The sequence below is a fragment of the Seriola aureovittata genome, chromosome 10 (genome assembly GCF_021018895.1).
Source record: "Seriola aureovittata isolate HTS-2021-v1 ecotype China chromosome 10, ASM2101889v1, whole genome shotgun sequence".
Lineage (NCBI taxonomy): Eukaryota > Metazoa > Chordata > Actinopteri > Carangiformes > Carangidae > Seriola > Seriola aureovittata.
The window spans coordinates 3,321,163-3,346,422 of record NC_079373.1 but is presented as its reverse complement, the minus strand read 5'-3'; the positions used below and the strand labels follow the sequence as shown (position 1 = coordinate 3,346,422).

The 25,260-nt window shown below is 39.3% G+C and overlaps 2 protein-coding genes across 3 annotated transcripts in view; one reads left to right on the top strand and one right to left on the bottom strand.

Annotated features, from left to right (window-relative positions):
* The first annotated feature begins 539 nt into the window (after nucleotides 1-539).
* cstpp1 (centriolar satellite-associated tubulin polyglutamylase complex regulator 1) lies at nucleotides 540-7,841 on the top strand. The gene is made up of 9 exons (XM_056387065.1): nucleotides 540-749; nucleotides 941-1,043; nucleotides 1,724-1,854; nucleotides 2,662-2,746; nucleotides 3,617-3,702; nucleotides 4,259-4,466; nucleotides 5,623-5,732; nucleotides 6,733-6,796; nucleotides 6,933-7,841. The coding sequence occupies exons 1-9, from the start codon at nucleotides 707-709 to the stop codon at nucleotides 7,099-7,101; spliced, it is 999 nt and encodes a 332-aa protein (XP_056243040.1). The 5' UTR covers nucleotides 540-706; the 3' UTR covers nucleotides 7,102-7,841.
* A 522-nt stretch (nucleotides 7,842-8,363) lies between these two features.
* Nucleotides 8,364-25,260, bottom strand: part of LOC130176141 (C-Jun-amino-terminal kinase-interacting protein 1-like) — a 28,572-nt gene continuing 11,675 nt past the window's right edge. Inside the window, exons 3-12 of one of the 2 annotated variants that reach the window (XM_056387064.1) lie at nucleotides 24,605-25,198; nucleotides 21,751-22,335; nucleotides 19,294-19,551; nucleotides 18,452-18,527; nucleotides 18,192-18,358; nucleotides 17,988-18,091; nucleotides 14,581-14,691; nucleotides 14,069-14,139; nucleotides 13,754-13,852; nucleotides 8,364-12,748 (exon numbers count right to left, since the gene is read on the bottom strand). In XM_056387064.1, the coding sequence (XP_056243039.1) occupies nucleotides 12,676-12,748; nucleotides 13,754-13,852; nucleotides 14,069-14,139; nucleotides 14,581-14,691; nucleotides 17,988-18,091; nucleotides 18,192-18,358; nucleotides 18,452-18,527; nucleotides 19,294-19,551; nucleotides 21,751-22,335; nucleotides 24,605-25,198 (2,138 nt within the window). In that variant the 3' untranslated portion in view covers nucleotides 8,364-12,675. Of the gene's footprint in view, nucleotides 12,749-13,753; nucleotides 13,853-14,068; nucleotides 14,140-14,580; nucleotides 14,692-17,987; nucleotides 18,092-18,191; nucleotides 18,359-18,451; nucleotides 18,528-19,293; nucleotides 19,555-21,750; nucleotides 22,336-24,604; nucleotides 25,199-25,260 lie in introns of both variants that reach the window. The other variant, XM_056387063.1, reaches the window with a different exon arrangement.

Below are 25,260 nucleotides of genomic sequence, written 5' to 3'. Positions count from 1 at the left end.
ATTAAGTATCTACCCAAGCATCTTTAATTGTTACAATATAAAATAGTTAGAATGGCTTTTGGATCCTGTGTTTAAATGTGAACTCCACATCAGATGTTTAGTGAGCCAACGCCACCAGCTTCATTGTATTTTTTTCAATGCTGTTAACATTGTTATGTAAAGAGCACTCCTGGAAGACATTAAAATGAAAAGTTCAAGTTTTGAAAGCTCACAAAATGCCAGATATAGAAAATAAAAATAAACATAAATGGTGACTGCTCTGTGTTGAGCAAGTACTCTGGCTCTTGATGTAAGAAAGATGCAAACATCTTCCAAGCAAATTGGCAAGCTGTTAATGAGAGAGGTGATTTGGTGTTGCAATTAGTCCAGGAACAATGCAAGCTTAAAAATTGAGGCTTGACATGTAACCACGGTAAAAGTAAGTAAATTATCATAAATTATTGTTCTTATTATTATTATCTGGAAAACAGTAAAGGAACCTTTGCTTGCTATGTTGGTCGGGGGCATTTAATTAATGTAGCTCACAACATCCTGTTGTTTCCATGGAAGCCCACCATGTTAGGACATTCTATGGTAGTTAGCAAAATCTCAAGGCTACAGAAATGACGTTATTAAATAGTGAACAGAAACAGCAGTTGTTCTGATAAAAACTTCGGACAGTTTATTAAGGTTAATTCTAACGTTGTCTCCTCAAAAAACGACCAGAATGAACCGTTTTAATTCAACCGTCTCCGTTGACGAATACCTCGGTAGGTTCTGCGTTAGCTGTGTTAGCTGTACAGTGTTTATCTCTTTAGATGCTGTGCATATATTCACGTCACAGCTGTGAGCTATCAATTCATCTGTCTTATTCAGAATCAGTATAATATTACCGTCAGCTAACTGATAAGAGTCTGGTTCTTCCGTGTGATTGCGGTGCGTGTGTTTGTTTCTCTCACAGCGGACAGTAACGTGTTGTTCTATCTGAGCGACGCAGTGACACAGCTGCTGGAGCATAAAGAGGAATACACCCAGTTTGGGGTGATCCGCTACTTTGCTGAGTAGTATGTAATTCTAATACACATTCAGTCACCTAGCTACATGTAGAGAGAGTGTTCCTCTGTGGGTGTGGACAGCAGACTGATGTGGGTTGTGGGAGGCTAATACAGTAAAGGAGTATTAAACAGCTAAACAGTATTAAAGGAAAGAAGTACAGAAAACAGTGAAACTGAATACGCACCACAAATTGGCATGCATTTTCATAATGCAACCCCAAAACAACTTATCCAACATTAGGCAAGCAGTGTATAGTCATATTCATTTAATCACCATTGTGGTCGCAGATGTGCATTTTAGGAAACATCCTAAACCAGTACTAATATATGATAATCTGCTTAACTCATAAAACACATTTGAACATGTGAACACATTTCTATATATAAAGGTGTTTCAGTGTTTAAAAACAAAATACAATGCATGCTTGTACACTGCCTTGTAAATGTGATGCAGAAAGCCAGTGATGCACATTAGCCTGTCCCACTCTTGTGTAGCTAATATCATCTAAACAAAATTAGATCACATTTCTGTTGAACAAGACAGACTGTCACGTTAGCTGAGATAGTTGGAATAGTAAACATAATTTAGTGCATCTTGTGTTTAGCTAACTGATAACAGGAATGTTGAGATGAATGAATTTTGGGTGAAACGTTGCTTCTTGTTGTTACGTGCATGTGTGTGTTTGTAGTTTCAGCAGTGTGAAGAACAGTAACCATGTCCTCTTCAGAGAGTATAACTACATCAGGGCCACTCCTCATAACAGAGCCTCCTTCATCAGAGTCTTCTGGAGATGCTACAGACAGATCGGCAAGAGTGGAGGTCAGTAAGACAATGGAAGCTTTTCTGTTAGTTGTGTACTTGTATTAGACTGTAATTGTCTTTACATAATGCCCCTTTATCTGTACAGTTTTATGCAAAATTTGGCAGCCTGGGCAAATTACATATTTTGTTGATTTTTGAAGTGAAAAGAAGTAAATACACCTCCTGCAGTAAACAAACATTAAAAATTAGTCTTTATTGACTTGAGTTGTCATGAGGAATTGTTTAATAACATTTCCAGAGCTGAAAAATTCATTTACTCTTCACCACTCAACAACCACAGGCTCCTTTGAGCAGCTGACTAAGGATCTGAAAATGAAGTTCATTGATGCCTACAGACCAAAGGAGGCTATAAAAAGTATCAAAGTGCTTCCTGCTTGAAATTCTCACTGTTAGAAATATCACTTAGAAATGGGGATTAAGGGGAACTGTTTTGAAATGGTTGTTGTGCAATTACGCAAAAATGTCAATCACAGCTGTTAGCTAGAATTCATGTTATCATTCACAGTACCAGATCATTATGGACGGCTATATTAGCCCAAAAAACATACTGGTGGCTTCTATCCAACAACAGTATAGTAGTGCCTACTAGGCAAGGTTTATAACACAAGACCATAAGACTCACATACATCGTAAATCCTACTTATTACAGACTGTTTCAGTGAATTAATAATTGGAAAACATGTCACATATAGAGGAGTGTATGTGACTTGGTGTCACTGGCTGGTTTGACTGTCTGTAACATTTAAATCAGTTGGTCACTGTTGTGTATTGTGTAACTAATATAAGTTTCATGTCTTGTTCCAGACTTACTGTCCATGCTCGAATATAGGTCTCTGCTACAGTTACTGTGTCCAGACTTTCCAGTGGAGATGGTACAGAGTGCAGCCAGGTCAGTGCACCGACACGCTGCAGACAAAACACTATGCTTTCATTTTATTACATCAACTAACTCTTTGACCAGGATTTCTTAGTACTGTTGTTCATTAATCCAAAGAGAACAGTGTTTGTTTGGTCACCACAACTTTTAACATTGCATACTGGGAATTATTGAAAATAGCAATTAGTATGAAGTACACACTGTACTGCAATAGTATGGATTTTGGCTACACCATCAAACAGTATTAGAGCACAGTGTAGTCATTATCATGTGTACTGTGTATACTGTACATTGCAGCTCTATATGCTACAGCAGACCTAACAATATATAATGTAATATTATCTTTCAGTCATTGTTTGCAGAATTCTCTCTCCATCTGTCCTTCACAGTTAATGGCCAATATATTCTAAAATGTTTTTTCCTTCTCCACATTTTGATTTCTTTGTACCGACATATAGATTAGAATTTGGTGGTCAAAGGTCACAAAACACGTTTTTGGCGATAACTCAAGAATTCGTACACTAATTATGACAAAGCTTTACAAAAATGTCTGTTAGGATAAAATGATGGAGAGATGACAGTTCATATCCATAAGGTCAAAGGTTAACTTCACTGTGACATCATAATGTTCTGCAAAAACACATCTGGCCATTATTTAATGCTATTACTCAAGGAGGGGAGATTTTCACATCTTTCCTGTAACTTCACTCGCTTGTGTGGCGGCGTACAACTGTGAAGCAGTGATTCTAGTTTGGTTCTTTCACATACACAATTTTTTGTTTGATATGTATTACTGCTCGGACAGCTGGGATAGTTAATGAGCATTTCACCAGTTGACAGGTATAAACTGTTATTAACTTCTTCTCTTTTCTTGTCCTGTAGAATTGTTCTGATGGACGACGCCATAGATTGTTTGATGTCTTTCTCTGACTTCCTTTATGCTTTCCAGCTACAGTTCTACTACCAAGGTACAACAGAAATAACAGTATGTACAGTATGTCTGGGCATAAACATTCAGTTCATTCACTTTGGCTGTAACCTTTATTAATGATGAGCTGTGTTAGTGATGAGCACATTTGACTCCTATACTATTTTTTAAAATGGAGTCTACTAAAAACTAAAATGTTATAACAATGGTAAATACATTTAATTTGAACCATTTTCATTATGAATTGGGATAACCATTATTGGGTAAAACTCTGTTCCCCCTTAAGGCAGAGAGAAAAAATGACACTCAGTTCAGGACATTTCTTGTATTTAAAACTGGAATTATTTCTGTGGTCAGATATCTGATATGGAAATAATAATAAAAACTTATGAACTAGCAGTAGTGAGGGAGGAATCATATCAGAAGTGGCTCATATGGAGTTATATCTAATTTTTTACAAAAGGCAGTGCCAGCAGTCTATTTCAATAGATCTATAAACCTATTTGAATTTAAATCTATTTCAAACCAAAGCTGAATAAAACAGAATTCAACCCCTTGACTTCCAACTTCCCATCATCCCCTGTGTGTATGTGTAGAGTTCTTGGACAGCGTGCTGATGATCTACCAGGACCTGTTAGCAGGGAAGAGTCCTAACACTGTTATCGTCCCCACCTCCACCTCCATCGAGCAGCTGCCCTCGGTGGCTGCAGAGGAGAGCGACAAAGAGCGGCAGCAGCAGGATGGGGTGGAACCGTCCACTCTGGCTCAGTGTATAGACGCTCTCTGTGACAGATTCAAACACAGGTAAAACACACTTACACATTCCAGTTGTCACTCACTGGGACCAGACACCCTCTGGAAAGTTGCTCTTTATTCTTATAGTGCACTAAATGTTTACAAGAAAAGATATGACTGAACATGTCGTCAACATGTCATCAACATTACAATTTTACATGTTAATAACAGAATATGTTGACGAGAGGAGGCAGCTGTAGCTGAGGAGGTGGAGTGGGTCGTCCATTAGTGGCTGGTTTGGTGGCGTCCATGTATCAAATGTCCTTGAGCAAGACACTGGACCCATATTGCTCCCAATGGGCAGATGAGCATCTTGCATGGCTGTGGTGTGTCTGTGTGAATGGGAGAATGAGAGGAAAAATTTTAAATCACTTACATTTATAGCACATTAACACCTTGACAACACGATGACAAAGCATGGACAACATGTAGATAATGTTTTGTCAATGTGTTCCTAGTATAAAATTAACATTTGAATAAATTAAAATAAATTCAACTAACTAAATATGTATATAAATATTTACCTCATGTATGTCTACTTGCACAGAAAATATAGTTTTTTAAAGTTACTAATCACATACTTTCATTAAAACTTTGATAAACACACAAACAAATCCCACCTGTAGATCTGCTGGTTATTGCATCATTTGACTATTATCACATATTTCATTTTGAATGTTATGCCAAGGTGTAACAGTAATACATGTTAAAATTGTTTTTGTCATACAAACAATACACATAAAAACAACAGTTATTTGATTTGAACTGAACTTAATCAGCACTTTGTCTTTTAAATACATCTGCCTATCAGGGTTGAGTTTTAAAAGTGAATTCTTTGTTTTCACTTTTTGTGTATAGTTACGATAATTAGATTTTGTCAGTGTAGTTCATTTATTAGTTGAATAAAAGTTGGGGCTTTAAAAAAAGGTTGCAGTTACCTGAGACTTTTGCACTGTACATCCACTGGCAGGAAAAACATAACAGATATCTGAGCTCACTGACTGTTTTGATTTTAACAGTGGAAATGGTCGCAGTGTCTAAGGAGGTGGCGCTGCTTCGATCCCCTGCGTGTGTGTGATTTGTATGACAAACAGGTGTAGTGTTATTGAACTCTGATTGTAGCACAATGTTTGTTTCACCTGACAGTTTTTGTGTCCGTGTGAAGTCATCCTTCCAGGTCCTGTATGAGGGAAATACTGGAAGAAACTGACAAAGTCTGTTACTACAGCTTCCTAATGAGCCTGGCTAAACATGAGACCATCAACCAAACCATTGGTAGGTTTAACATAACACATCACCCTCCTCCTCCTCCTCCTCCTCCTCCTCCTCCTCTCCTCCTCCTCTCCTCCTCCTCCTCCTCCTCCTCCTCTCCTCCTCCTCTCCTCCTCCTCCTCCTCCTCCTCCTCCTCCTCTCCTCCTCCTCCTCCTCCTCCTCCTCCTCCTCCTGCTGCTGTTGCTTGCGCATACAAAATGTTGTTGAAATTACATGTCATAAAGTGAATGATTGTATGCATATAAGCATACTCAGTTTGCTGTATGACTATATCCATTTTCATACAGATTTCATACATAATTATATACATTACAATATACAGAGTTTTACAGATCGCTAAAAAGTGTTACATTTCATTTAAAAAATGTAAAGTCATAAAATATGAGGCTTTAAATTTTGAGATGACTCAGACTGACTGAGACATATCAGTATACTTTATTAAACCTATCATATTACCTTATCTATCTATATGACTTTTTTATATTACTCATTTTTTTGTGGACTTATGTGTTACGTCTTGGCTTCACATAGCTTACATCGTACGCTGTGTGTTCCATGTAAACTCAGGGTACATCCACGTTTCCCACACTTGTGTCTTTTCCTTGCATCTTTGTCTCTCCCACTAACAATGCAAAGAGAGAGGAATCAGTGAAACACAGTTTTTGGAGAACTGAGATGTACATTAATCTGAACCATCACCTAAAGCAGCATCTGTTTCTGAGGACGGCAGCACAGCTGGATCAGTTGTCATTTGGCCTTACAGCTGTATTGGAACTGTTGTTGGTTTGGATTTGCCTGTATGCAGTGTACAAATGAAAAGGAGGGTGCACAGTTGCCACCAGCAGCACAGCTGTGCTTATTTTCAGTTTCAGTCTTCCGTCTGCATGTTTCCCCATACGCACATGAAACATTTCTAACAGCAGCTTTTATGCAGCTGTTGTCAAAATGCATTGTTACAATATTCATCCTGTTGTATTGTCATTAATACAACTGTTTCTGCAGGAGTGTTACCCAACAAGGCAGAGTTACTCATTGACCCAGAGATGGACCAGGAACTGGACAAACTGTGAGAGCATGCGCACACACACACACACACACACACACACACACACACACACACACACACTCTCAGTCATCTCATCTTCTCCTGTCTTCTGTTCTTCTCTTTACATCTCCTCTTTTCTTGTCTCTCTTCTGTCCAGAATTGCTCAGATCTCAGTGAGTCCCAGCAGCAACAGCAGTGGCAGTGCGGTGGGGGGGCTAAAGGAGATGCAGAGGAGGGCCTCCCCCAGGAGGAACATTCACCACAGGAGGAAGATGGAGGTGGAAAGCGACGGCTCCACAGAGGAGACAGATTCCTCTGAGAACTGAGCTCTGACTTCTCACTACTCTGTGATGTGTAACCTTCCATCTTAAGTCCTAAACACACAGTGGCTGCATGATACACATCCAAACTTTTTTGCCCATTATTTGCTCTGTAAACTCACACACTTGTAGTGGACAAGAGAACATCAGTGCAGTGAAACCCTCCACCCTGTGATATTATATATATAGGGTATATACATATATGACACTGTCTTTTTGTCCAGCACCAATGTCCAGAAAAGCAGTGAGATGGCAGCAGAATATTCACTGTTGATGCTACATTATGCTGTGTGGTCCTGATGATGGGCAAGTCCCTTGTCTACACATGGTCACGTGATGTACCATTGCTGTCTGGCTGCAGTGTTTTGAATTTTACTGTAATCTCTCCAAACAAAATGTTTGTATTCCCATCATTATTGGTTTGTTAGTAATGAGAACCAAAGAACACACTCTGTGGATGGATGTACTCCTGCTGCTGTAAATCTCTGTGTTAACACTGGCCATTAACTTTCTCAGTTTGCTGAACAAAGTGAAAAGTATTAGAATATGTCCAACACTGATTGAAATAGCAGATTATGGTTCTCTCCTGACCCCTCCACATCCTGTCTGTCCAAACCCACATAGTAAACATCTCAAGCATGAACTGTATTTACAGCACTAATTTGTTTATTATGAAGCTTTATGTGAATGTGATATTACATGTATGGAGATCCTCACTCACTGTGAATAATAAAGATGTAAGTGATGATGCTGGTAACTGCTGGCTCATATCTGACTCTATGAGATATTTTATTTGCTCCTAGCCTCCATAAAACTGGGGAACACAAAAGAGGGCGAGCTCCTGCCCAGATTACACTGATGACATCACTGTGACATCATCAGGTTATAATATACAGTACATACATAGCATATACTGTTCTTCTGTCTCTTAGATACTACATGGATGCTTTTCTGGCCATTGTTCATTTAATTTGTCATAATGTAATCATATATATATATATATATACTCTATATGAATTTATTAATTGCCAATAGCCTTTTAGCACATTTAGCACCACCTGTGCATTTTCACTGCATACATTGAAAAAAAATTGACAAATAAATCTTTTAATTTTTCAACTGCCATGACTCAAATTTTGTCTTCCAACAGACTCATACATGTGAGTAGATCTGAAAGGAGCCAACTGTAAATTCTCTCCAGCTAAAAATCCATTCTAAAACTGCAGTTAACTTACTGACCTATATTCTACAAAAATATGTATTTTAGGTGCAGTTGTAAACGTGATTTATTGACAAGAATAACCACCATCACTATCACCAGTCTGTGCAACTTGTCCTCATTTTACAACATTGATATCATGCGGTGTTACACCCAGGATTTGGTTATACCAACAGCATACAATAACTCCTATACAAACATACATACATACATACAGTATCTATACAGGATATATCTATATTGATGAGTTAAGTACAGTAGATCCCCATGGTGTTAGAATCACAGAAGTGGAATACATAGAAAGGACACTTTCTGGTGGATCAGAACAACTTACCATGGTGCACCTCAGATGGCTGACATGGAAATGAAAATGTCGTGGACAGTACATTACATATGGTGCCTCTATAAAAAGGTCACATTAGCTCAGCCAATGGAAAGGTCAGTAAGATGATGACTTAAAAACTCCAGTAGTGTGCATGTTTTACCCTATCAATAACTTCTTCTCATCTTATATTTTGTAAGTAAAATTATTAATCACTTTCTTATTGTTCTTAAATTAATGGAAGTCAATGGCAGTCTGAAAGGCAAGGAATGAAAGATTTTTAGTCAAGGTTTGTCTTAAGGGTTCATTTGCTACAAGTTTTGGGGACCATTACCACTATCTTCAGGCAGAGGCTGCATGCCTTGTATATGTGTTCAGTACCTTCAATCACTTTCTCAAGTACGTAGCATTTTGTCCACCATTTTTATCTCGCTTTTCTACAAACGCAGTGAAATAATGGGACAGAGAATTCTCCACAAAAATCTTAGCAATACCGCTAATGCTAATTATGATCCTAAAATTGAATTATATTCACACACAAAATCTCATCTTAGATTAACTGCTTAGCATAGAAAACTGGTGTAATGTTGACCAGTATTACAGTAAATATATAATCAGTCAAACAGCATTGGATCACAATGACTGAGTGACTGAGGGACAGTACCAGCTGCATATACCAGTTAAACCCTTGCTGGCCTGATATCAGCTCTCCTCACTCCCACTTTATCTTCCATGGCAGCCATCTTAGGTGTACCAAGCCATATCCAGGTACAAGACGACTCATCTGAATGAGACTATGTGTTGTATCTATTTAGATGCCGTGAGTGGAGACATGATGTCACCAGGTAAATATTTACTGAGGACAGCCGTCATCACCACACCAAAATAAAAAAAGGCACTGTTTTTTTTAAAAACACAAAACATTTCAGGATTCATTTCCATTGACTTTACAATGACTTTACCTGCTCAAATATATAGTTTAACTGCTTGTGCAGATGCTTTCCCACTTCTTACAGGCTGGAAGTCAAAAAGTTAAAATCTTTGATCTTAAAGCTGCATGAATTGATTTTTTTTTTTTGGCAACCTGGGGGCAGCAGGACAAGCTGAGAACACAACAATGCCACATAATATAAGCTGTAATGGCAAATGTGTAATCAAACAGTTGTCACTTTACACATCCAGCAGACATACAGCAACATTAGCACTGAGTCAAGTTTGAGATATACGGAAGTCCAATATTCACTTTCCTTTTAGCTCTAGGTTTGGCCTCCACAAACTCCTAAGACTCTTTAGCTGCTAAACACTCCACAATGTTCAACTGCTAGTTGCTAACTTTGTCTTTCTGCTGTTCGCTGCTGGGCAGGCTGCAAACAGAGCTTCATGGAGCTGAGGGTAGCTGCAGTGTTGGGTAATAACTCTCTATGAGTGACTCCTTCCACATTGCACATAGTCATTTGATCAATTGTTGAAATAAATATGTTGACTGGTGCAGCTTTAAGTCTGGAGCTGATCTCCTAATGGCTGCAAAACCAAGGAGGATCTGTGTGAAAAATGAATTCTCCCTGTTCTCCCAACCACGCCAGATTGTGGGTAAATTTGCAAAGGCAGGTCTTAAAAGCCAGGTTCAATATTTCCTTTTAAACATATCTAAACAACAAAAAAAAAGTAAATCCGATGTCTAATGAGAACTAAGTATTTCCACATTGTCTTGATCCCAACTTGTCCAAGATTTGAGCAGGCAATGCAAAAGAAGTCTAAGCTGAAAGTGACATGTACGGACATGGACATGACTCTACAGTGATCCCACCGTTCCCACCAGTCTGTTCTGTTGCACACACACACTAAATTGCACAGCATCATTTGGCCTTTGTTATTACACAGAGTTAAAGGAAAAGTATGTCATTGCTCAGAAAGAGAAACCCTGCGTAGAGGGTTTGTAGTTGGAACCACATTTGGGAAAAAAGGAGCGAGAAGAGAATTGAGGCACCTCAACAGTAACTCCAAATGTCTTCAACAGTAGATTGTCAAGTCTGGGGGGTTATAAGATATAGAATAATATATATATTTTGGAAACATCAATCTGTTCTCATCTGTGCAAAGAAACACGCAGGTCCATTTGTTCGTTGTATACCCCTTCAAAGCATTGTCTTTGAAACTATAGGGGGTAATTGTTGTTAATAAGTAGCCCTTCTTTGCTGTTGAGTCAGGGATGAAGCTAATTTAAAGACAGAAGCTTTACATCCTTTTAGAAACGTGCAGCCTTGCTTTGATCTTACATGATATCTGAGGTGTGTGTTTGTGGTTAGCACAGATGCCTTTCCAAGCAGCTGACTGGCTGTTCAGTGACATCTGTTAAAATGAATGAATTGTCTCACCTGAACCTGGTTTGACACTGAAGTTCAAGCTGCAATTCTCTTGAAAATATCTGTGACTGGAAATCTAGTTTGTTGACTTCAGCACCCAGTTGATCATAAATATTACTAATTAATGGATACTCAACTTTAGAATTTCATTTTGGTCAAGAGGGTCAATGCAGCTCAGCAAGGGGGACATTATTTTTTTTATCATGTAGACAGATAATATAGATATGTATTATAAACAAATCTTACATTAGCATCTAGGTAAGTTTTGCTACCTTTCCTGCTCATTAAATTCATGCATATTTTCAATTCATTTCTTCCTTTTTGTCAACATACTTCACATTTTTACACATTCACAAGTCTGAAAACTGGAATTAAAGATTCAGAACTTTTACTTAAAGGTCCCATAAAGTATAAAGGTAGATGTCCATGTGTTTGATTATTGAGCAGGTTTAGGTTCTATATCAACACTGTGAAAGTACCAAAGTGCTCAGTCCACAGAGAAATGCACACAACCTGAAATCATCGTTAGATCGCTCAGAAAACAGTCTCAGAGCCTCCTCTCTTCTGATTGGCTCACCGAACTCTTGTTACTAGAGCTCCAGAGAGAAGCCTGAGAGAGGAGATGTGAAACTACATTGAGATGGTTTTTGGATGGATCAACACTTCATATAAAACAAAGGAAAGGTGTAAAATATGGGACATTTAAGTTCACTTAGCGTGCTCAATGTTTAACAAGATATGTTTAAACAAGTTGCTAGGAGTGACAAAATGGGCCATATGTCTGCAAACTAGCACTCAAGCTTCAGATATAGATCATTTTTATTCAAGTGCATTCATCATGTCACAATATTAAGTGTGATCATGCAAAGAATGAAATGTCAATGTCAAATAAAATGTCAAAAATAAGAGAAGCTCATCATAAGAGCCCAAAGTGATTAAAAATGCTCATATATTCCAGAGAAAAGCAGCAAATCCTCTAATTTTAGAAGCTGGAACCATCAAATGTTTAGCAATTCTATTAGCCATGTTAGCTGTGTGACTTCACAGATATCACTTTTTTTTTTATTTTGAGTGAGATGTCTCAACAGCTATAGGTTGGATTCCAATGTTACTGTTCTTTATCTAGTTTGATTTATCGCCTGATACCTGCTGACGTTAGCATTTACAGAAGCTCAAAGCACTGCTGTGGCTAAATGGATGATCACTCTTGTTTTTTTGATATGTGACTCAGATGATTAATCGATTACCATTTTGGCTCTGGCTCCAAGTTCAGAAACTGATGATGTAAACATTCTGTCATTAAACTGGCTCCATAGCCCTGAAGGCTGTCTATATGGTTTTACATCCAATATTTACGTGTAGTTACATATAAGTAATTTTAGCCTATAAAATATATCAATATCAGATATTTGTGTATGAGTTGGGGTAGATTTATGTTACACTTGCTCACACTGTAGGGGACATCTCATGTGATCCTAACCATCCATAGAGGTATTCATATTGTGACTTGGCCAAAGGAAGGAAAGGCTCGCCGCATCACTGAACGCAGCGAAGAAAGAAAGAAAATCCACCATGCAAGTACTCTGATGAAGATATATCAGTGGTCCAGTTTGTGGTGTAAGACCAAGCTTACATGCACAGAGTGAGTATTCAGTACATAGGATGGAGGAGAGGTGTTATTCAATGAAGATGTCTTCGGTGGGATAGGAGTAGCCAATGTTCTCCTTGTAATACTGCTGGAAGGCCCTCCTGTGGGACAGAGAGGACAATTAGAAAATAAAATTAGCTGTATTATCATCTATCACACTCTGGTCTGAATGGAGCTCAACTCTGTGCATCAACAACAGACGAACGCAAAGGATGATGTAAGGCGTGCACTGGCCACACTGACATGAAATATTTATTGTCCTCAGAGGTGTTGAAAGATGAATTCAGATCTATTAAAAGTAGCATTACAATTTCTGCAATTCAAGTAAAAGTGTGTATTATCAACAAAATGCACTTTCAGAGTGAGACTTTCCAGACTTCCTGGATCATATTTCACTGTCTGGTCTTCTGTGTTTTCTTGTTGGTTCAGGAGGAGAAAACAGAACCTTCAGGTATTTACATGAATTTGTTTTTGAAGCATATAAATGTATTATTTTAGTTTCTGTGACTTTACATTCATTCCTAGAGCATTATCATTATTATTACTATTATTATCATTGTTATGCTGCTACTCTTTCCCCTGTGGCTGATTGTTAATTGATCTAATTGATTATTGGCTGCTGCTGGTGTCCTTGTTCTATCTCGACTAGTGTCGACCGCATTTTGGATCAGGTTCAATTGTCCTCAGGTCTGTTGTGGTCTAGTCTGAAAGGGCTAGGCCTCCCTCAGATCAGGTCTCCCTTTTTTGAAAATTCATTTATGTAAATCAGGTTTCCATGGGTCCATTTGAGACTTCTAGTCTGAATCCCTGTTGATGCAGATATTGCCACTAAAAGGAACGAGTATGTTCATGGACCAGATTTATGTTCCTGAGATCTCTATCCAAATACAGTGGACATGAAAGGAAATGTTTGAAGATCTCAGAGCAAGGAAGAGTGACATAATGAATCAACACTGTCATGTCCTCTTACTCTGGATGATCCACATGTTTTCACTAGAACTACTCTCTACTGAAGAAACAGCCCCTGTTATAACTACGATATGTAACAGACACCACCAGGGGCAAGTCAGACAATAAAATAAAATACAGAATAGAAGGGGTCTTACCCTACAGACTCGGCTAGAGGATGTAATGTTGTGTCTGACATCATCACGTGACAGGCGAAGCGCTGTTGGTCAGGGTGTTTTGTGATGAAACCAAAATACCTGCAACACAATAATCACCATTACTGAGAGATTCACTGAGACAAAGCACTGAGCTTTGACTTGTGCGAGTTACATCACTGTCATGTACATTTAACCACCACTTAAACTGGCTGTGTAATAAAGGTACAATTTAATATAGTTTAATACATTTCTCATGCAAGTGTGGGAAGAGATTAAATCAAATAATCCTTTAAGGAGTTCAAGAGTTCAACTCACTTGCTGTGTTTTGGATGACAACCACAGAATGAAATGTTCTTCAACTGGAAAAAGTGGAAACATTGCTCCCCCTGAGAAAGAAACGTAAAGTTCCAATGGTTAAATTCTGTCCGGGTGTGTGAAGCTGCAATGTGGAGCTAAACCTGAATAACTCCTGGACTACTGATCCAGATGGATCCTGAGATCACTATTGCTATTGTGAGTAGCTTGTAGTTACTGCTCATTCCCACTGGGAAGCGCTATACACCCAACTACAACAAAGTGTCCTGTTTACAGCACCATAATAACCTGCTGCACATTTTCCATAAGCTGGGTTTGTAAAGGTGTGACAGGAAGGAAGGAAGGAAGGAAGGAAGGAAGGAAGGCAAGAAGGAGGAGGCAGACACGAAAGGAGGAAGAAAGGAAGGAAAGCAGTAGGGAAAAAACGAACGAAGGAAAGATGGGAGGAAAGAAGGAAGGCAGGAGGGCAGAAAGGCAGGCAGGTAGCTGTGTAGGCACATTAGTGTACGTACCCTGTGAGCAGAGTGACACTGGTCCTGGACATTGATCTTCACTCCCTTCACACTGACCTCCAACACACAAGCTGAGGGAGGAGGACCTGCTAACCTCCTGTTACACGCCACCTGTTAACACAGTCAATACAAACACATGTTAGACCGGTCTGTAGCGTCAGGCGAGTCTTAGGGTCACATCTAGTTCGGCCATGACGGAAATCAAAAGTGTGTTAATATTTGTTCTGAGCAGCCAAACTTGCAGGTGGAATGGGAAGCATATTGTTTAAATATGAAGATAACTGGATATATTTTCAGACAGTCTCTCCTGGAAGACATTCATGGAGTCACACATTAAAAGTGTGTGTGTGTGTGTGTGTGTGTGTGTGTGTGTGTGTGGTGTGTGTGTGTGTGTGTGTGTGTGTGTGTGTGTGTGAAAACTAAGCCACTCTACCCCCAGGCTGACTAATTAAGAGACATATTTTCAACAATAAGTGTCACCTGCTGCCCAGTGGTATCCAATGACAAAATGAATAAATAAATAAATAAATAAATAAAAACCTTGACTCAATGTTGTGGAATGATTAAGGAAACCATGTTTAGAGACTGCAGTAATAATATAAATAAAAGGATAATAATAAATATAATAATATATAATATAATAATATATTGAAATATGCAGCAATGAGGGGATTGCCCTGTGTTTTCACTATCCTGAGTCTGACAGGTGAGTTTGCAGAAATACTGAGCCCTGTCACATTAAAAAGCCCCAGCATCTCAGCTCAGCTACTGTACAGCTACTGTAAGTTTTCTCTGTTGTTTTTTCACTCTTTGCAGAACTTCCCCAGTAAAATAAAATTGTAACTGTGAATTCTTTCAGAAAACATCAGAAGAGCATTTTTCTGCAGAGGTGGGTTCATGCAGTTCCTTGGCCAGCCATGTTTTATATTCAATTTTTTATTTTTTTAAAAATTTACTCCTAAAGTCATGGTGAATAAGTCATGCTTACGGAAGTTAAAAGTTAGACAGCTTAGGTCAAATGAATGAACTCTTAGTTTAGTCTTTAATTAAGCCATAGTCAGTCTGTCTTTGAGAAACTGGCACCTGTGTCGTCTGTCAGTTGCTCCGGTCCTTATCAGTGGATCTCAGATAATGAGTGCAGATACTTAACCACACTATTGTTGTTTCCTGTAGATATCATTATTGCCCGTTTCTTATCTACTGTTTTATTTTGCATTAATCAAACCTTATAATTGAGAAAGTGATCCAGTGACTGTTTTTTCTACATCTAATCTGTCATGTTTACATCCTTAATATCGATACCATACACCTGAGGTTTGCAGTTACTGTACGTTGCAGGTTTAGCAACTGCAAGAGGTTAATTATTCACTTACACAGTAAGTCAGCAGGAACCACATTTAATCCAAAAATATGTGGCATCATATCCTTGTTTTGTGTGGATTTTGTGTGTGTACAATTCTCTAATTTCCCCACAGGGATCAATAGTATTATGCTACTTCACACGCCTGCTGCGGAATAAACAGTAAGATGTAAAACATGAGGTGAAAGGAGAAAACGTGTCTCTTTACAAACTGAAGCTAAAGTAGCTGTGTGCTGTAACAGTCTTAAGAAGGATTTGGACCCAGTGAAGGATTTTGAGGAAACACAATGAATACAGCTGCAACAGGCTCAGCTCTGCACTTACATAACACACTACATTTGAGACGGATAAAGGGACAATGCACTCAAATCTTAGACGGTTTATTTGTCTTGGTTCTGAGGTTCCACACTGAAAAATGTTTATTTGGTTCATTGTGGTTACTCACTGTGAACAGTTTCCTTGACACCACGAGAGAAGAAAACACATATTGTCTTGTTATTAGGCTGAACTGAAACACAGAGCTATTCCTGTCTGGATCATGGCTGATAGAGATCATCTGGGCATAAAACCAGACTCATTGCTCTGGCAGCGTAAACATAACCAGAGGCCAGTCGAGATGCGTGAGTGATACACCTCGCATGAACTTGCCAGTTAAAAGATTCATGTTTTCAGGCTGAGGGAGATTTTTAGCCTCGTAAGGTTTCAAAGAGTAAATAGTCATTCAGTAATGTGTTAGAAATGATAACAGTTTACACTTGAGTCTTATATTGGCAGTTCCCTCTTTTTCTTTAAAAGTGAACATACAAATAACCAGAGATAAATGAGCAATAATAAAGAGGAAAGAATAACCATTATCAACACATGAAAGAGTAACCCAGGAATGTATCCACCCCTCCTGATCTGGACAGCAGGAGCTGCTGAACTATCATCACGCTACAGCTTAGGGCAGGGTTGCAAATCGATGTTGTGGACATTTGAAAGTGTTTTGAAACCTGTCACCCAAGAACTAAGAGTAGGCTGAGCTGCCTTAATGAGAAGGCTAAAACATTGTGTGCCGTAAGTGGCAAGATTGGGTCTCTAACTCATACCAGTTGATGACACTCCGAAGACCACAACTACAGAGAAGAACGCAGATTGAGAAATTGCCTACAATCAACTTAAAAAGTTAATGTCTAATATGTCCTGATAGATGTAAGTGCAATATTCACTGTACTTTTCGCTCAGTTTTGAACTCTACCAACTCCTGAGAAAAATATCTGTCTCCTTAGTCTGTTACAGTAAATGTTCTAGTAGTTGCCATTAAACAAAGTTAGCGTCTAGCTGTCTGCTGCTGCTGGAAATGAGGTTGGTGAGAGCACTGATGATGAAACAGTGAAAGTGCAATAAAACCAAATCAAGGAGCTAAAAGCAGCTGCAATGCTCTTTAGAGCTGTGGAGTTGGGCGCTCAACCATAGACTGTAAATAAAGATGGACGTAGCCTCCCTGACGCCCACCACAGGTTTCAGAAGAGCGGTTTTGAAGCTCAGGGTGAGCTGCTCCACCTGACTCCACCTACTCCTGACTAATCCAAAAATGGGCAAAGAGGTGGGGCATGTGTGGAAACGAGACTCTGGTGCATTCCGGTTTGTGGCAAGCATACGCTCACCGACCTGTCACTCAAAGAGGCCAGGCTCTGTACCAGGCCTTTGCACCAGGCTGTAAACTTGTTCATTTTTTGCTACAAAGTTTTATTTAGTTTTTTAAGATGATAGTCTATGGGGATCGACTCATTTTTCAGCCCTGGAGGTTGCTGCTTGGCGCTACCTCTGTGAGTTTGTCACCATGAACAACCAATTTTGTTAATTCCATGAATTATATATAATTTGCTTTATTATTTATAAAAAAAAATATAATTAGTGATGCTTTAAGAGGCAAAAGTATTCAATAATATACTATTAAATATTAAAATGATCTTTAAAAAAAAACATGAATACTTTGCTACAATTAGCAACTAATAAGCAGCTGTAAGTTGTTGTCTCCTGTTGTACAGTGTCGGTGTTTATGTACCTTCTGCATCGCAGCACACAGCACGTCGTTGCCTTTGTGGATGGGGACCTGCACTGAACCCAGGAATCGCACCAGGAACTGCTCTATCCACCCGTCTTTCTGGACTGCGAGAAGGAAGGAGAGCCAGGAAACATGTTGAATTATTAATGTTGTTGTTGATGATGCTGATGCTCTGCTTTTACAGTCCAGTTCTTTGCAGTGTACCTGGGTTAATGTCTTTGGCCACCTTGAGAGCGTAGAAGGCCGGAAAAATGCCAGTAGCTCCGCTCCTCATGTTGTAACCCTGACACCACAAGTCCTCAGACTGGTTCAGCATTAACACCGGGTCATCTGTCTCTAGGTAAAGCTCATCTGCATGACGAGGGACAAACCTAAAATGAGGCGTAAAAAAACGATCAGATTTGAACCTAATGGGTAGATTTGGACACGTGACAATTTGCTTGTGTTTCTTCATGTGTGTTAACCTGTAGACAGCTCTGTGGCTCTGCTGTCTCTCCACTCCATCCAAAACACAGGAGAAGACACCGAATGACCCAGCCCCTGAAGGGTACAGCACTGATGTTACACACACAATCAACAGCTTACGCTTTGAATTATGTGACATATTCATTCTTTAATGGGAAAAAACACATGGGATTTATTTCAATATAAAAATATAACTGCATTATTATCCAAAATCATCTTTAGCGTTACAGTAAGCAGGAAGGCTCAAATGACCAACACCATGAGAAAGCTTAGAGACTGTGTGTGTTGAATTTGGAAACTTTAGAATTTGGCGACCTCTGGTGGTAGTACAAAACAAGACCCTGGGGCCAACACTGATGTACACAGCTACTGCCACCCCTTCAACTAGGGCACCTTGACAATGAATGGGCTTAAAGCAACACATAGACTTCATCAGTTATTATTTATTTATTCATTTTTAACCATGATTGCCTAATCTTTTTACCAAACAAGAATTTATCCCATCTGAATAATCTGAAAGAATTTATAATCACTTTAGTGTTACTAAGGGCTACTAGATATAGCCTGGTGCCAGACCTCTGATCTCACATGTCTTTGCTGATTCAAAAAGGTTTAGTGTCATTATCATTACTTGATAAGAATTGGTTAAAGCAAAACAAATAAGAAACACACTGGTAATTCATTATGATTATCTCTATTTGTCTTTTGCAGAAGTGAACTGCGATGTTTACAGACTTTAACTATTTAGCTCTACTGCGACGTGTCACAGGCGCCTGATTATTCATTTATGTGGAGACAAAATGACTTTTCTCTAAACTAAATATTTGGAGATTATACAAACCAGTGGCGCTGTAGTGGCTGCTGCTGTTGTTGGCAAACAGGTTGAGGAACTTCCTGCTTCTGAGAGCTCCAGGTCTTCCTCCGTGAGACTCCTCTTCCTCTGAGGTTGTGGCTGACGTAACCTTGGACTGCTTAGAGATCCTTGCTACAACTTCCCTCCTCCTCTTCATGTCCTCTTCCCGCCTCCTCTTCACATCCTCTTCCCACCTCTTCTTCTTCTCCTCTTCTTCCTTTCGTCTCTTTTCCTCCTCTTTCCTTCCTTCTTGGAGCAGAAAACAAAGAAAGATTAAACTGATACCAGAAATGAAGGAACAGTGCAAAAAGATAGCAGAGGTTTGATTTCTACATCGGTCAGTCTTCTCTCCTAAAGCTACACCTGCACCATCATCCAGTACTAAATGAATGTGTTCCACAAGGCTTAGTTGTGGGTCCTCTACTATTTTCTCTTTTTATGCTCTGACTGGTTAACATGATACAGAGACATGACATCTATTTCTGTTGATGAGCAGGTGACACACAGTTCTACATACAAACCACAAAACTCTTAAGATCACTTGAACACTAGTATTGAAGACCTTCTTCTTTGTGCAAATGAAAGATTAGATACTTGACTTTTAAATGAAATCTACATTTACAAATCTCAAAATGTGTGATGAAATAACAGTGAAAGCACCAGCTGAGCTAGCCGGCTAGCTTTCTTCATCTACTTGTATGTACAGTGCCTGTGTTGGGGAGTAACTGGTTAAATTTAAGGATTACATAATTAGATTAAAACATAAATGTAATTGTAATCTTCAATTACTGAGACAAAATTGTAATTAAATTACAGTTACTAATCATAATGTCGGTGATTACAAAGGTGTAATCTGTAATCTGTAATCTGTAATATATTCTTTTTGGTAAAAACCTGATATGTAGAATATAACATTCATTCTGTTGCTTTGCATCTTTTGGCCGAGCAGGAACGCCTTCTTTTAGTTGATCTGTGGACAACAAGGGTCAGATAGGTGATAGCTGTGAGATCTAATAATGCTCACTAATTTAATTCAGCATTGTGTTTTCATTAAATATCAATTTGGAGAGGTCATTAGGTTGTGAAACTACTACACAGCACCAACAGACTAACTTAATGGTACTGAGAAATAATCAAAAAGTTAGCAAATGTAATAGGTTACAATACTGAAGTAATTAAAACACTTACAGTACTTATTATGTTTTTAACTATTACTATTTTAATTGTTGTATGTAAATATGTTGAAAGCCAGTGGAAACCAGAGTCAAATCTCTTGTGTTTCCAAACATACTACAAGCTTCCTTTAATTCTCTTTTGAAATTATTATAGGTGATACATGACATTCGTATGACTCATAGGACATTAAATATGTCACCATATAAGTGTTTGGGTCATTGAGAAACCAGCTGTAGTAGTGATGAACCGCCTCACTTACTGTATCTGATAGTGGTTAAAGCTGAGTACATCAGAGTGGGCTCACACACCATAGTTTCAAATTCCAGCTACATTTGTTCATGCAAAGGAATATTTAGGACATTCCTTCATTAGATCCACAAACTGAAAACTCAATCTGTTTTCCTCTAAGAAAGTTGAAAGACATGCTTCTCTTATGTAGATAAAAATGAGAGCAAGTTTAATTTTGTTGCCATGGGAACATTGCCTGTATTTCATATTCATATGGGTCCTTCCATGTTTTTATGCTATTACTGTTGTTTACCATGAGACGTTAAGGTTTAGCTCTCATTTTAAAGGGACACTTCCACTGTTGGGTATTAGAATAAAACCAGGTAATGCTGTTTTAAAGGCCCTGAAAACATATTTTCTCTGTTTGCTTCTTGTTATGACGACACAAACATATATGAACAGTTTTGGTTTTTACAGATGATTTTCTGTCAGTCGCTAAGTCTGTCGGTCTGCTCAGCTCCTGGATTCAGGGTAAGACGTTTCAGCAACTACCAGGAAGATTCCCATTAAATCCAACCTGGATATGCAGCGACCTCAGAAATAATTGTGGTATCCCCATGAACTTTCCTCTAGCTCCACTATAATTAATTATTAATATTACATATTATTACATAATTGAGTAATTTCCAATTTGCCACAAAATTATAAAATCCTAACAGCACATTGCCATAAACTAACTGAATATATTCATGCTTCCTAAAGGATGAACTAATCACAACATGTCTTACAAGCTAACAGACAGATTACCATGAGAATATTCATGCTCCCACAGGTATAAGACCTTTAATCTAGTGAACCTTCCTCATGAACGTTCCTCTTGAGCCATCCCTGGGACAAAGTTTGCATTTTTAGCCAGACTACTGACAGGTTTTTAAACGTTACAAAGCAAAAAAAGTGACATTGTATCTTGCTTGAAAACTTTAAGCACCTGTTGTGACAGACGTATGCTCAGGTATGTTCAAAATGAAACTTTATCGTCACCTTGCTTCCTTGCCTCCTCTTTCCTCTTCCTCTCCTCCTCATACTCTGGATCTTCCTCCTCATTGGCTGACTGATAGACGGTCTCTCCATCGCTGTCGTCATTGTGCTCACTGTAACCATGCAAGCAGTCCTTGAGGCTGACCAGCTCCAACTGAGCGTGTTCATCGACCACCAGAGTGTATTTAACAGAGTCATAATTCAACCCTGCTGTAGCTTCACTCTTTGGTACAGTCCAAGCAGCCACACAATCTCCCTGAGTGACGGAGTTGGTGCCTTTCACCTCAGTGTTACTGTCACCTTTGCCTCCCCCTGCGTCCACCTCTGACTTGGTAAAGTCCATCTTCGTTTTCTCATCACCTGCGAGGCAGCGGGTCGGACCGTTCTGAACGTTCACGCAGGGGGTGGGGTCTCCCTCCCCCTCCTCCTCACTGATGTCAGGGTTGGTTCGGTTGGATAAAGAGGGGTGCAGAGGCCCCGGTGGCGGGCCCTCTGTGTCTGAGCTGAGGGACATTCTGTTTGACCCCCCCTCGCTGCTGGACCGGGAGAGAGCAGGGGGGTTATCCTGGCTCCTGTCATGGCTTTGGCCTGAGAACACAAAACATGGATAGTGAGTAGATATTAGCTTGTTAACATAACATGTGAACAAATGTATTTATGAACGACTTCACATATGTTACACATAATTAATAGCTATGAATAGAGTTATGTAACACATAACCAGTACTACTTACCAGAATACAACAAGAAATTTCACAGCACTACTCTGGTTCTTTAATTTGCCCTTGAGCAAGGCACTTACTGATGTATAAAGAAACATTTTCTGGTCAGTCGCCACCGTCTTAAATTAATGCTTTTAATCTGGTAAGAGGAAACAGACTCCACTCATCAGACACAGCATAGAATTTATGCTTCATTTCTTCCCCCACCACCCTTTTACACCAAGAAGGTCATAAACAGGCGTGTACTGTATAAGGCTCTTCTCTTCTATTTCATCTTTCTCTCTAAACAACAAATTACAGTCGGATTAAGTTTCCAACAAACATATCTCAGACATTTGAGACACTACAAGGTCCTGTAACCTTCACGACTAGACAGTTTGAGTCTTCTCTAAAGTCAGAGGTTGTAGTGAGTTATACACCAGATGATTTAAAAGCAATTCAGCAACTTTGCATTTATAATATTTCAATCATTTCTACAACACTTACCCCCCAAGGTAGGCTCGGGCGATATTCAATAATATCGAACATGGCATTATTTCACACCATAAGATATATTCTTCATAATTCTTTGTTGCAGTTTTGCACAGTTTGCTTTGCTGCTGAGTCTGACCCTCATTTCACTGCTTTGCTTACTGTACATTGCGCCGTGGCATGTGACAAATAAAACTTTGCTGTTAAGTGGCAACATTGTTTATACCTGAAAGATAAAATACAATAATTTAATTGTGTATTTTAAAAAGCACCTGAAACATAAAATAATATAATTATGTATTATGATTTTTTTTAAGAAAACAACTGAAACATAATATTGTGTAAATCGTAAAATTTGGGCAGGCAGTATTGATATATTACATTTTGCATATTGTACCAGTCTACCCTGAGGTTCAGGTACAGGTGTTCAATGGCCAGTTCTAATGGACTGTGGTTGTAAACACTTTTTCCAGGCCAGTGTGGATATATGTGGCCAATGTGACCATCAAATATTCAAAGCTGCAGTATTTTCTCTATATGAACATGTGTAATAATAAAGGGATCTTTAGTTGGGCCAAACCCAGAGAGGATTTTCACCCATTCTGCAATTCCCCTCAGCTCTACAAAGTTTTTCGGGCAGTTCTGGATCATTGGTTTTGGTCATCAACCTGAGACCAGCTTGTGAAGATAGTGGAGCGTTTAGCAGCTAAAGAACCAGACATTTTTCTCAGGAGTTGGTGAAGACAAAGAGTGTATATTCAATTTTACATTCATCAGGTGAACACAAACACAAATCCCAGTAAACGCCAATGTTGCTCTGTGTCTGCTGGATGTGTAAATAGGCAAGTGTTTTCTAAAATTCATTCCCAATAACAGCTTCATGGGCAATCATACCACAATGTTGAGTTTTTGGCTCGTTCTGCTGCATCCTGAGCTGCACAAAACTCCAGCTTTAAAACTGAAGTGACAGTTACTTTACACATTCATAGTCCCAAAGCTTGAGGGTGATTTTGGTGACCCCATGACATTTTCATTCGCACACAGTTTAGCATACCATACATAACTCTCTCTCATAGGTGCTTCCCTGATCTATTAGGAAACTACTATCAGCGATGCTACAATCCATATGTCTACAGCTACACTTTATCAAACGTATACAGACAATGTTTCTGCAGTTCTTTCACCATAAGACACTAAACCAAATGTATCTTTTCTTCTTTGTTAATGAGTTTCATAGTTTTGCTTATCATTTCTGAAAAGGGAGAGGAAACAGGGAAAATGAAGACAGGATTTCACTGGTACACTTCCAGTTTGTTAAGTTTGTTTCAGTGAATTGCTGGTGTGATGTAGCGTGTGTTAGTCGGTGCACGACAGGTCAGCTAAACGTGCAAATATTAAAAGTAAAATTTCTATTTACAAATTTCAATTCAATAAATATGGAAAATAAAGTTTCCAAATACAAGAGAATATTTGGGTGAGTTTTGTGTCTTTACAATAAAATTCCTCAGATAATCAACAACTGTATCATATTGCTGTTCTGCATTAAAAATACATATAAAAGAGTTGTTACTTAGAACACACTAAATATTAAAGACCACCCTGCTCTCATCAGACCACCCTTTGACAGCACCCGACACCCAGGGGTCTAGAGGTGGGTTCATTACCTTGGTCTTGGGTCTTGTCCTGGGTTCTTGGAGCTACAGGTGTGCGTGGAACCACCATGGCTGTCAGATAAACTTCCTGGTTCATCAGTACGTTATTTGGCTTGACTCCCCCTCCTCTGTTACCCGCTTTAGCAACTACTTTTCCTTTCCCATCAGCCCCCCGGCTTTTCGGTCCATTTGTTTCTCTTGGCCTCTGATGTACATTCCGCTCCTTCTCCTTCGCCTTGGACTCCGCACACAGTCTTCCTCCTCTTCTCTCCTCCTTCCCTGCCGTCACTCCATCCTTTCCTCTGATGTCCCCCAGGCTCCTATCTTTCATCGCTGTCGCTCCTCTTCCTCCCCCTCTCCCTCCTCCCCCTCCTCCTCCTCCTCCTCTCCGCTGGCTCCTCGGGGCGCTGGAGGACTGTGTGTGCGCGGCCCCGGACGCCTGTCTCTCCCGCAGTCGAGCGCGTGTGTCTGCGGCGGTGGCAGCGGCCTGGCTGTTGGACCTGCTGTGGGCTCCATTGGCTGTAGGGGGTTTGGGGGCTGGGCGGTTCGTGCTGCGCCGGACTTTGTCCTCCGCTTTTGGTTGGACATCCACTGGTGTTAGATCCCCTTAATACACACACGCAAACAAACAAAAGTATCAGATTATGTGTTAGGCAACCAGATGTATA